The following is a 12,616-nucleotide window of genomic DNA, read 5'->3' on the forward strand; positions in this document are numbered from 1 at the left end:
TGGGTAGAATGCAAAACTGTAGTACCCAATGAGTCGCACTGGAGTCCAAGACAAAGATTCAAGTTATTGTCGATACTTGGGGACATCAGATTCTTCTGCTTGTGTTACCAATAAGCAAAGTCAGCCGTGCACCCTCCCCAACAATAGGAAAAGAAGGAACAGGAAACAAGCCTGTGATGTTGGGCTGCTCAACTGTTAGCTTCTGGCTTTTTCCCCTTTTTCCCCTTTTTCCCTTTTTTGTGCCTGGTTGTGAGCCCTCTGATGGAGAACTAGATCGCAGAGGGCTCCGCCCTCTTATTCAAGGGCTCTGGTTTGCATATGATCTCGTTTTGCCAGATTTCATGTTGTTGATTAGTGTGCTCAACAAAAGATCCCAAAGCCTCACTCGATAGAAAGGCAAAATGAAATTATGCGGATTGCTCAATTTCTTAACTATATGGAAGACTCAGGGGAAATTAGTCCTGTGATAGAAAAATTAAATAGTCTTGGGGCAAGTTATGACAATACTCACTCGTAAGCCTTCTCACCAGGCAAACACCAAAATATTGTTAGCAACAGGCTCCACAGACCAGGGTTACCAGAACTCAATCACTAGAGGCAAATACAAGCTCCAAACACAGACAGAACTTCAATTTAGCCGTCTGTATTATGCTGGTTTGTTTCACACAGGGACTGTGCAGACGCACACATACCTTCAGTGCACGAGCATCCGATAGTTCAGATCCCAACCTTGGTCACCTTTAGACGGCAGCAGACCCCAGCTGCCAACACCCATGCAGCCCACTGATTGCAGTCAGCAATCACTAAAAAGCTCTTCCAGAACGTGCGCACAGAACGCGCTGGGGTGATGTTTAAATAGTCAGCTGATGACGTTCAGTGCCATGCTTCCAGGAAAGATTAAAGTATTTGTCTATGCAGTATTTCGAGCCTCTCCTGATGACTGCAATACCTTACAAGCACTTCCAGAAGGCGTGCACAAATATTCCAGGAACTTACCTTGGCAGCTTCAGAAAGAGTGGCCAGTTAGGCCAGACACACAACTCTCATTTTCATACCTGGTCCAAGCTGTTCTCCCTTCATTTATAATCTGTGGAAATTAAAGCTTTTAGACAGTGCAAGCAATGCATGTTTTTCTGTGCTTGTAGTCCTGCTTCTCGGCTGCGACGCGACCTCAGCCAATTGAATCCGATCAGTGAGGTTTTTAGAAAGGAATTGAGAACATTCCTTGTCAAACATGCCTTCAACCTTGTTTCAAAACACTCACCCTGCTGTCCCTCATCTAACTGTCAAGCCCCTTCTCCAGGTGACAATATCGGTGTAACTGCACTCTACACCTCAACACATCCTTGGGCAGCTGCACCCAACCCATCTGTCAAAGCAATACCTCAGATTAAGAACAATGCAGGTGACATGTACAATTCCCTACATAGTAATCCAACATTTACAACCAGCCACAATGTCTGAAAGCAGTCTGAAGTGACTTAATGCCAACATGCAAAACGCTTAACAAGAACCATAAATAAATTAGTCCATGGTCCCTTTCTGTTCCTGATGTTGACCAAATATTCTTTGTTTGCTTTTCTCAGTATTTGGCAAGATCTGAGAGTGGAAAACCCCCTTTTTTGCTCTTCTCTATCCCTCCCACACCTCATGTGTTTATACTGTTGATATTGTATGCTGTGCCAGTTTGCCTGCAAAATGGGTCATTTGGGCTAAATTCTTACAGGTGAGTAACTTCCTTTTTCTCGCTTTACTGTATCTGGGAGTGATCCATTGGTTTACCTACACATCTGTGACATTTCGTGTTTTATTTAAAGCTGCTGAAATCATTTATGCCCCTTTCTTATACCATTTTTCATTCTGTTTTTAATGCCTCCATCCCCAGGGCTTTGAAGACCAGGTAGTTGAGCTCTATTAAAATTAAGTTTGTCATTAACCGTGTGCGCACATACACCCCTGTATACATTCTATTCTCACAAATGCCATAACTGTCTAGTAATTTTTATTTTTAGAGTGCTTCTGGCAGACCCTTGAAGTCTCTAACTTCGATAACTAAAACAATTTGTGGTTTACAGATTTGACTAAGGCATTTTGAAAAGCTGCATGTTTCAGTGGTGACTTGGTTTTTGTACTTCTAATTATATTCTACCATATTTGATAATGGAATATTTAACATGGTCCTTCTCAAATGAAGCCAGAAGATTTCAGAAAGAAATGGCCAAGCATGTTTGTTTTATTTAGTGTGAGCACTCAGGAATGGATCACGTCAATCTTATCAATCGAATTTGGGAACATGATAAATGATTTTTCATAATTTTCTATTTAAGAATATTGACACTCATTTCTCAAAATTTGCACTGATCAATAGGACAAATAGGCCCAATATAAAATAATAAATCCTGATGAGTCTAGCCCCCTTAAACTTCTAAGATGGACAAAAGGAGCTCAGTAGTACATGTGTTAAAGAGTAAAAAAAAACTCCTTTAAAGTTTAAGTTGTGTGAAATGACTTTTTGGTTAATGTTTTTGTACTGCTTTGTGCTTTCAAATGTGTGTGTGTTTAACTGATCAAAACACATTGACTTGTTAATCAGTAACGGGCACTGCAGATTCTATTATAGAAGGGTAAAATAAAATATTTAAATATGTAGTTATAATATGCACAACAGAAGGTTTACACGATTGGGGAACCTTTTAACCAAAAAGGGCTTTCTTTTTAAGGCTTTTTCCTCCAAATAAATTGTTTTCACAGACTTGAAGTATGTTCAAGATTTGTCGACAATGCCTGCCTATAAATATTTGATTTTACATTGTAGATTTAATTTTATGTATTCCTTATTATGGATCATTGTCCAGACTTTATACACAAGAGGGAAACAAAATATCAAATGTAGACCTGTTATTTATCAGTAGCCCTTTAAGATATTTGGAAAAAACTGAAGCTATACATTTTGTCGAATTAACATTTGCAATGAAAAGAGATAGTTAAAAGCATTCTATCTAGTCAATCATTTGAAATAACAAGACAAGGGGCCCTAATTTAAAATAGAATGTTACTTTTTTAAAAATTTTATTTTACAACCATCCACTATTGTGCCAAGCTATTTTTGGAAGCTAAATATGATTGGGTTTGTGGTATGTGCATATATATAAATTTTATTTTGCAGACTAGTGTTGTAGTTTTCTGGGAGACAATGCCCAGCTGTGCACCATTATGTGCATAGTTGTTAAACTGTCTAGCAATCCCATTGTTTAATTCTGTGTTGTTCTGTAGGCTTCACTCCAGCAGTACCGCAGTAGTGCTGGATCCCCAGCCAACCAGTCTCCCACTTCTCCTGTCTCCAATCAAGGCTTCTCTCCTGGCAGCTCCCCTCAAGTAAGGGTCTCTGTGATTTCACAGGCCTTGCTTTTGTTGCAGTTTGTAGCTGAGTCTTGCCATTACTGACCCATGGTCTCCCACCATTTATGTATGTGCGTCTTGAATCACTGAACGTCTCATCTTATCTGTGGTTTCATATTGCTGTAATTGATGGGCTTGAGTACTTAATTGTGAGAAGCTGGTTTACATGGACGTTAAACCAGTCTTTGCATGGTTTGTTTCAAAAGCAGGTGCACAACTTCCACATTTTATCTACAATATTTTTAATCTAGTGTTAGTTATTTAAAGTGGTCTGGTATTGCCAATACCAGGTTATTTTTTATTGCAGTGTTAATAGTATGTTATATTTGTATAGGTATAGTTAAGCACAAGATGCGTATGTTTATTACAAGCACAGTACCACAAGGAGGTAACGAGCCTGATTCATGGAACGTTTTCCTATGGGATTGCACCATTATAATACACTTCCATTAATCAGGCCCATAATATATTAGAACCTTTTATATTGGAAACATTTTTCAATGTAACCTTAAGGACCTTGCTGCCTTGAGACAAACAAGTTTGCTGAATACCTGATAGAAAGTTGGCTCAATACATCCCATTTCCCATAACCACACTTCAGATGAATATTACTTCTACTAGCGGTGTAAACGGAAGACCCTGAGATGAGGAATACGATTGCATATTGCATAGCCTTGTAAATTAGTCCTCTTTCCCTTATATAAATATATACTGTGTGGGTAGCATGCCAACTGCATTTTGAAGGCCGTTTTTCTCTGATAAATCGTTTCAGTAGAGATTGTTTTATTTTAAAGTTGATTGACCGCTTTAGCATGCATTACAAGCACAGCCTAAAATGACATTTTGAGGTTGGAATCTGCAATTGATTTCTCTGCAATTTGCTGGCTAGTGCTTTCAGTTTACGATAACCTCTTTATAGTAGTTGACCACAATTTATCACACATGTTTTGAAATCTATCTGCGAGCATTCAGTCTGCCGTGCTTCCTCGATATAAAGGACTCCTTTGTTATTGACATAGAGGTAGTGGTCTAGCCGCGAAGGCATGCTACCCATTCACTTCTTGTTACATAAATTAGGTGGGTGTATTCGGTTTGGAAAGAACTTGTCTTTCCCAGGCTGGAAAAAATAAGGAAAGCAATAGAAACATTCCTTTACCAATGGTAATAAATGAAGTAAATAATACATCTTTGGCCCAACTTCATTTCAAGGTTTATTTAAGGGCACTGATGCTAACCAAAGATTGCTTCCTGTTGCTCAGGAGTGAGCTCTAACAGCACAGCCGCTTGTGACTTACTAACCTGATGCAGATAAAGTAGTCTTGAGGCCCTTTATAAATTGTAAATTATCATTTGTGGCTGTCCCCATGACAGGAACTGGTCATTTACATAGAGGGACCCTTTTCTGTTCTTTGCAGTTTAGGTTGTGGGAGGGTGTAAAGGAAAAGTTCCTAATCACATCGCATGTGATGGAATAGATTTTCTGCTGTATGTAACCTGGCCCTACGATACACCTGTCTGAGCTATATGTCAAGGATTGTATCATGCTTTCCACAGATTGCCCACTAAGGGAACGTAAAATATGTGATTTTTGTTTGGGGTATCACACTTAAATAGTAGCTTGACTGCAGAATTCTGCAGCCTCTTTCTCTTGTTAACCAGATGTTTTGTGACTGATTCAAATCGGTCTGCTGATCTATGAATGAGCAACGTATGCCTTTACAGAAACATCTATATTATTGTAACCAGAGTAAAATCTTTCTACACAGAATTCCACATAGTGTGTGTGTGTGTGTGTGTACACATAATGAGTTTTTAATCGACAAGGTATCCTTCAGTGGAAAACCAACTACCATTAGTATACATACTGACATTTTCTAATGTATAGATTTTAAGAATACTGTACTTTAGACTAACAGTACAGTGATATAGCCCTGAAAAGGTTAACATTTAAGAGAAATGTCTATTGGAATAAATACAATGCCTGTGAGTAGAATCCAAAGAGGCCTATTTTGACCAGAAATAGCAATTACGCATTTGGGAATACTTTGTGCAGTGTTTTTAAGTAGTTTACTGATTTTCATTAGCTTGAGTTAAGTTCAAGTGGAAATCATATCTAATGTAAGCCTTGTTTTTGAGGCATCTAAGCTACTTATTGGGACTGTCCCTGCGGACCACACAGCCCACCTCAATATCCTCACCATACACTTTGACGGAATATTCCTGCAGTGGTCCACCCGCCCATCTTTCCAACGGAGAACAGCTCATCCAGATGGTCCCAAACATATCCAAGCTCCACCCGTTAGCCTGTGAAGTTCCACAAAATGACATCTTCCCTGAAACCCCTCTGGGAACTCCAAGGCAAGCCCCTCAAAATACAGCAATATGTAGACTATGCATGACGTTACATGAAGAATATTTGCATCAATTGACAATTGCTGCCTGGCCCTCATCCAAGATTAGATGGAAAGTGCATACCTGAAACTAAACCCAGCAGAACAAGTACATTTTCTTTTTCTTTTTAAGGAAACTTCAAGTATGTTCAAGTCCAGGTGACATGATCGAGAGATTGGCACCTCGTCCCTTTACCCAATGCTAAATCTCTCACCCTCACCATTGGCTATAACCACTTATTCAAAACATCTGCCTCGCCCCAAGAAGATGCAAGAAGAATGGTACTAGCGGATGTTCTTCTGCAAAATCAAGCCTTTTATCCATGCCCCTCATTTCAGAACAGTTATCCAATCTCTGGCCCTCTCCCAACTTGGTGATGGCAATGCCCTATTCAGAGGCATTCCAGGTTTCATCTTCACCCTTCTGAAAGACGTCAAGAATACTGCAGTATGTCTCAGCACAGGACTAGGAAAAATTGAGCACATCGCCCCATCCTCGAAGAGCTACACTGACTCACTGTTGAGATGGATTTCTAGAACCTGGCCTGGTGGATAGATTTTAGGAGGCCACGCTAGTTCTAGTGAACAGGAGGACTCGGAGGTTAGCCAAAACCCACTCAATGTACCAGTGAAGAGCAATCCAGGCTATTCTCAGGGCAGCGTGAGTTGAGTCAGTGGTCCAAAAAGAGTCCACATTTAATTTAGACTGGACTGTATAGAAATACAATTTTTATTCTAGGCCCAAAACGCACACTAGAAAACTAAACAGCAGGTGATATTACAACAAGACTCATTAAACATATATACAGTCATCATAGGTACTAATATGCATTCAATGACTTAAATTAATAAAGTAAGGTAAGTGATGCAGTAAGAGGGAAGGAACCAAGTCACAAGAAATATGCCATAGCTTCAGAGGTCCTGTCCCTGTATGGGGCCTTCTGCACAAAAGTCGCAGTGCTTCTCATCAGAATGCATCTGATGCAGGTAAAGTACTTGTGTCGGTGAAAAGTTCAAAAGAAGAGATGCTCCGAAGTTACTGGTAAGTAAAGAGGTGTTCTTATCTTTCAGGTAAAGCTGCTTGGGTGCAACGACCAAAAAGCCGTGGAATGGAAAGATTCAAAGAGACTTGTTTTCAAGGTTATCCTATGGAGGACAGGGGGAGCAAACTGCTTTGCGTTTACTTACCCCCCCCTGACTCAGATTTACCCAGCAGACAGGATGAGTCAGCTGGGGGTTTGATTTCCTGCCTTTCGTTCCGGTAAGAGGTCCCCAGGAGCGGCGGGTGCAAGAAGTCTTCTGGTCGGGTTCAGGAGCAGAGTGCAACTCTTGGCAATGGAGAAATCCAGAAAGCACCAATGCATCCACCTTTAGGACACTTCACAGGACTGGGGAAGGCAAGTTCCAGTGATGGCCATTACACACGCATGATGGCAGGCGTCCTTCCAGAGAAGGATCCCTTGAAGTTTGGAAGCTGAAATTCGGCAGGAAGGTGACACCAGAAGCTGGAAAAGCGACGACGAACAGTGAAGGTTCTAGCAAGGTACACCACTGGAGAGCTGATCAGTCCACAGGGTTGTCCAGGGACCCTGTTGAAGGCTCAGGACGGCGGTATCCTCAAGAACACGTCAGCTGTTTGCTCCAACCGGTGCAGGGTTGAAAGCACTGCAAAGGGCCTTCACAGATCAGGTAGTCCAACAAGGCTTCACTGTGCCATATGCAGGAAGGGATGCTGAGCCTTGTCAGGAGTCGTCTTATGATCTTCAGTCTGCTGTATTTCTACGAGGGATTGTTGGTGCCAACGCTGATCTGAAGACATGGCTGCAGGAGTCCTCTCTTCCTTATCTGAAATCCAGCCTGGAAGTAAGTCCAAGCCCACCAATGGGAAGAATCTGCACCATTCAACCTGCCGGTAGTTGTCCAATCAGGGACACCTATTGGTCTCACTCCTGCCCCACACCTAGACACACTGGCAACACGGATGGGGAATGGGGCCAGACAGTCTCACCCACTTCCTGAGCCACAGAGACATCACTAGCTTGCAAAAGCTACAGCTTTCCTGAGCAAGTGCATAATCTTTTATATGGGATTTCCTAACCTGGCAAGGCCGGAAGAAGGCCAAACTACAATATGGCCAAAGAACAAGCAAAACTATTATGGCACGGCCATTTTAGGGCACTGGCCACCTTTAGTAGCCATACGCGGTAAACTAAACTAATGTGCACACTAGAAATAAAATAAAAATGGAAAAAAATAAATGTTGCCTTGTTTTTAGGCCCTTATAAAAGTAACCAAAAATCCCAAGTGTAAAAAGCTAGGATGATACAAAAGTATCCCCATTGCACTGAAGTGCAAGATGCTGTGTGCATTGTTAAAAAGTTACGAAAAGTAAAAGACAAAAGGGGAAACATAGTTTCCCAGTACTGATAGTTTGAAGGGCCGATCAGTTTCCCCATAAAGAAATGGGTAAAAGGTCAGGCGAGTGAAGTTGAAGGCTTTACTTCCCTGTAAAATTTCAGGACAGGTTCATAAAAGCAAAAGGTTTTGGGGTTCCATAAAAGTATGTTGGTAGAGTCATCTTTCATAAAATGTGTCCCTTCAAGCATGTATCCTGCTCAAGTCTTGCTGCACCCTCCTACTAAATAGTCCCAACCAAGACACTACTTTTCTTTGCTGAAAAAGGCGCCATCTTTGGAAATCAGTGCTCCATTAGAAGCCACAACATTACCAGGCTGTTAAAATAAAGAACTGCAAGAGGTAAACCAACAAACGGGCCTTTTCCTGCTATGCACCCACACTCTGGAACAAGTTATCAGCATCAATTAGCCTGGTCTCATCCATGATCCATTTCAGGCAGGACCTGAAAACCCTACTCTTTCAAGAACATCTCCCAAATTGCTGATTGCTCCACTCAGCCCTACTAATCCCCCTATTTATTTACCCCCTCCCATTCCACCTGCACCTTTAAACAAATTGAAGCACCTCCGCTACGCCAGTGCCCTACTTGTATCCCCTTGGGTACGTCCCTTATGTACATTGTCCCGTTGCTTCCCAGCTAGGTTTGGGCTCTAGAAATCCCATACATACATACATCACATTCATTAGAGCATGAAGAATATGTTAATTCCCAACTTCTTCAAAATTTTGAATTTCATTTGTTTGTCTCCTCACGGGATAACAACGATCATTTAGCTTTAGAATGATGCAAAAACTGTCTCCTAGATGGAAATACTCGATCATTTGCCCTTTTCAGGAATCATGCATTTTCAGTCTTGTAACTCCAAAATGTAGCCATACCTCCCTGCTCAACTGGAGTCGTTTTTTGTTCTGCCTCCTTAACCTTGAGTGGATGATAGCCTTTGATATTCTTGTCACTTTTTTCAGGAGGCATTACGTTAATTTGGTCAGTCCTAGATTTAGCGACACAATCTTTTATTTATCAAATATTTTACTCTGCAAGTTGCAGGTATGAAACAGTTAAGATGAATTGTAAAAATACCTTTATGGCAATGATGCTTCACTACTAAACGGGAAGAAAAAATAAAGTAATATTACCCACATCTCTGAAGTCTGAAGTATTTAACCAAGTACTGGGAACACATTGCCAAACCGGTCAATAACAATGACTGCATATGGCAATTATTCAATTTGTCTTTATGTTCTGATTGATTAGATAAGTGCAAATCCTGATGCTAAACTCCAGCCTTCTGTAACTGAGAGTGATCATATTTCTGCGCAAGGTTCTGGTAGTGTAAACAAAAAAGACTGGTGGCTGCCCACATAAACAACCACTGGTCTGGTTTATTTAGTATTTCCACTGAATCTAAAAATGTTCCTTGTACAAAGTCGGTTTTCACGAACATCAACTGTCATGGCAATCTAACCCTTAAAGCATTGTTTGGGTTAACATTAATTTGTATGGTTTAGGATATTTTTTTAATTGTAATTTGAATGTATTTTTATACTTCTTTATGGAATTTTGCTTGTGTGGACAAGGTATGAACGTTTTGTATGATTCAGCTTGTGTGGTGCCTCATATCTTGTGGGCTTTCAATATGTTGGCCACTGCCTCCCGATACCTGAAGTTGAGATGCTTTTACACATGAGTAATTTAGTTTATCCTGCAAATAGTGGAATTTTCATAAAAGGTGACTAGCGAGTGTAAATAAAAGGGAATATTGAGTATGATGTTAGCATTGTTGCTCCCCTTAACTGTGAAGCAGCTAAGGGGACTGCAAACACCTATCTTATACTTTTAAATGATTGATTGAATGAGGCTTTCCTAAATCCTTCTGTCACAAGAGTTTTACATTCATCATAGCATCCTTTCTTGCACTCAACCACACAAAGTACCAGTAATTTGCTGATATTTTCATGGCATATGTTTGATATGTATGTTGCACGCATGCATAGTTAAACTGAGCGCTCATTATACGCATCAGCTAGGAAATGTTGGCATTTTAGAATCTGTGGCTTGGGAATCTGCTTGAATTCACATGCTTTGCATAAGCCCCGATCTAGTGGTTGGATTGGAGTATTACATTTTTTTAAATTGAAAAGTGGTTGTAGACAGCATTGCGTACTTATAACACTATCCCTATCCTATGTGTATGGGTACCCATGATCCTTCACACGTCGACATACTCAGATTTTTTCCTACATTAAGGTTGGTTGCTAAAACAATCTCTGTAAGCAAGCGTGAAGCAATTGAAACAGTTGAGGCCTAATCGAGGTCCACTTCACAAGAGATCGGCATAGAGTGTGGCGGCAAGAGCAACATTGTTTTTAACACTGAACATCACGTTGAAAAGGCAACGCAGTAGGGAGAGTGAGTGAGTGAGGGAGTTTGGGTATGGAGGAAACTTTGAATGTTTCCTTGCAGCCGGCCCCCCCTCTCCATAGGGTAGACGTTGGGATGTGCTGTGGAGACCACCCTTGGCGTCCATAAGGCTGCAAAAGACATTTAGCCCAAACAAAAATAGGATGACCCAGGAAAAATAAACATTCATCCGATAGTTTTCAACCCAAAACCAATAACATGTGAACGTGCCAATTTGGCACCCGAGTTTAGACTGTGGACATACCAGGACAGGGATGCACATAAACACAAAAGCACATTGGAACGATCAGTGATGGTGGTGAGCAGAAACACAAAACAGAACAACATTAAAAGTTGAACGGGGAGAAATCTACCAAGAAGGATGTTTCGGCATCTAAGACTCACAAATCTTGTTCCACTCCTATAGAAGGGAAGGTAACATCTATTTCCATTTCTGTGTCTATGAAGGGAAACATACTGGCATCTGCTATGCAGAAGATGGGTAACACTGCACTTCAGGTTCAGAATTGGAAGAAGAAGAAAAATAACTTCATGTACCACGTCTGGCATCCTCTCTGGGGACACCGTGGTCAGAGGAAAGGTTTGCTTTCATTATGGGTAAAATGCAGTCCTTCATGGATCTTTGCAATAATTTGCCAACTAAGTGAAAGGTGGAACCACTTTTTGTTTACACCTCTGAAAAGCAAAGAAGGTTCTGAAGAGTGTCCCTGCACTGGCCCTCGTGTCCCCTATGCGCGTGTCAGCCCGAAGGATGAGAAACGAGAGAGGCTAGTCGCTGTTTGGCCAACCCCCAGGTGGACCGTTTGATTCCAAGTATGTAAGCAGATATTCTCTTAGACAACCATTCAAACCCTATCCAGCTGATGTCTTAGCGGATACAGATGCCCTGTACCCCAGCCTCTGGCGCCAACTACTCCTCCCCTCCTCCACAGGATCTCCCTGACCCACAGGATACGGACAAGGAAGAGGAACTGGACACGCCAACCTCAGCCAGGTCCTTCCACGAACGTCTTGCTGGGCTGGTGGAGTATCTGTGCCTACCCCAACCCGAGGTCGAGCAACCGGCAGAGGGGGTCCTCGTGGAAGTCCTCACACGACGCCCCTCTGCCAAATCAGGGATTCCTCTGCAAACCTATGTAGTCTCCCATGCCAAGAAGGGCTGGCTCAAACCCCACTCGGCCCAGCCGGTCAATCAACGCCTGGACGCCAAGTACACTCTTGCTCTCGACCCATCCTCAGCCACACTCCTCTGTGATCACTGCGGCATCGCTTCACTCCAAGCTAGGCAAGGAGGAGAAGATCTTGGAGGCTTACGGCAAGAAGATCTACTACAACGCCTCCTTACACCTGCGTCAGGCCAACGCAGATGCCATGCTGGCTGCTGCCAACCAGCGGTTAAGGCGGGAAATTGCAGACTTCCTTCCGGAACTCCCCTCCCAATGCCAATCACGCTTTAAGGCGGGGCTAGCGGAGGCCAAACTAGTGGCGCATGACCTCATGGAATCCACAGTGGCGGATATCGATACCTCTGGCCGTGCCATCTCCGTTGCCACAGACATGAGGCACACAGCCTGGCTCTGGGCGACGAAATTCAACCCGGATGTCCAGCAGCGCATCTTGGATCTGCCGTTCAAGGTGGTTGGGGGGGAGGCCTCTTCCACTACTCTACGGATGAAGAGCTGGACAAAAAGAACAGCTCACAAACTGCAAAGTCCTTGTCCATTCTTACAAAGACCACGCCCAAATCTTACATTCAATCTCAGCAGCGCTCAGAGAAGGGTCGTACATATGGAGGGTTCTGCGGCTTCCAGGAACGCAGATAAAGTCAGCCCGAACACTCGCCGTCTCAGAGCCGGTACAAACAACAAGGGGGTGGGGGTAGTAAGGGCTTTTTCCAGTCCCCCTCCTCAGCCTCCGAGGCAAAGAAGGCATGACACGCCCCTTCGGGTCCACGTGTCTCAGTTGGGGGGGCAGGCTTGGTCATCCA

General features: G+C 42.5%; 1 protein-coding gene across 8 annotated transcripts in view; it reads left to right on the forward strand.

Moving 5' to 3' along the window:
* The window catches only part of CRTC1 (CREB regulated transcription coactivator 1), a 1,230,699-nt gene that overhangs the window by 850,113 nt on the left and 367,970 nt on the right, over positions 1-12,616 (forward strand). For 3 of the 8 annotated variants that reach the window (XM_069649310.1, XM_069649311.1, XM_069649315.1), the window contains exons 11-12: positions 1,886-1,900; positions 3,274-3,375. The exons of the other annotated variants lie outside the window; for them this stretch is intronic. In XM_069649310.1, coding sequence (XP_069505411.1) covers positions 1,886-1,900; positions 3,274-3,375 — 117 coding nt within the window. The remainder of the gene's footprint in view (positions 1-1,885; positions 1,901-3,273; positions 3,376-12,616) is intronic. 8 annotated transcript variants of the gene reach the window in all.

Source organism: Ambystoma mexicanum, chromosome 1p, assembly GCF_040938575.1.
Source record: "Ambystoma mexicanum isolate Mex_15411 chromosome 1p, UKY_AmexF1_1, whole genome shotgun sequence".
Lineage (NCBI taxonomy): Eukaryota > Metazoa > Chordata > Amphibia > Caudata > Ambystomatidae > Ambystoma > Ambystoma mexicanum.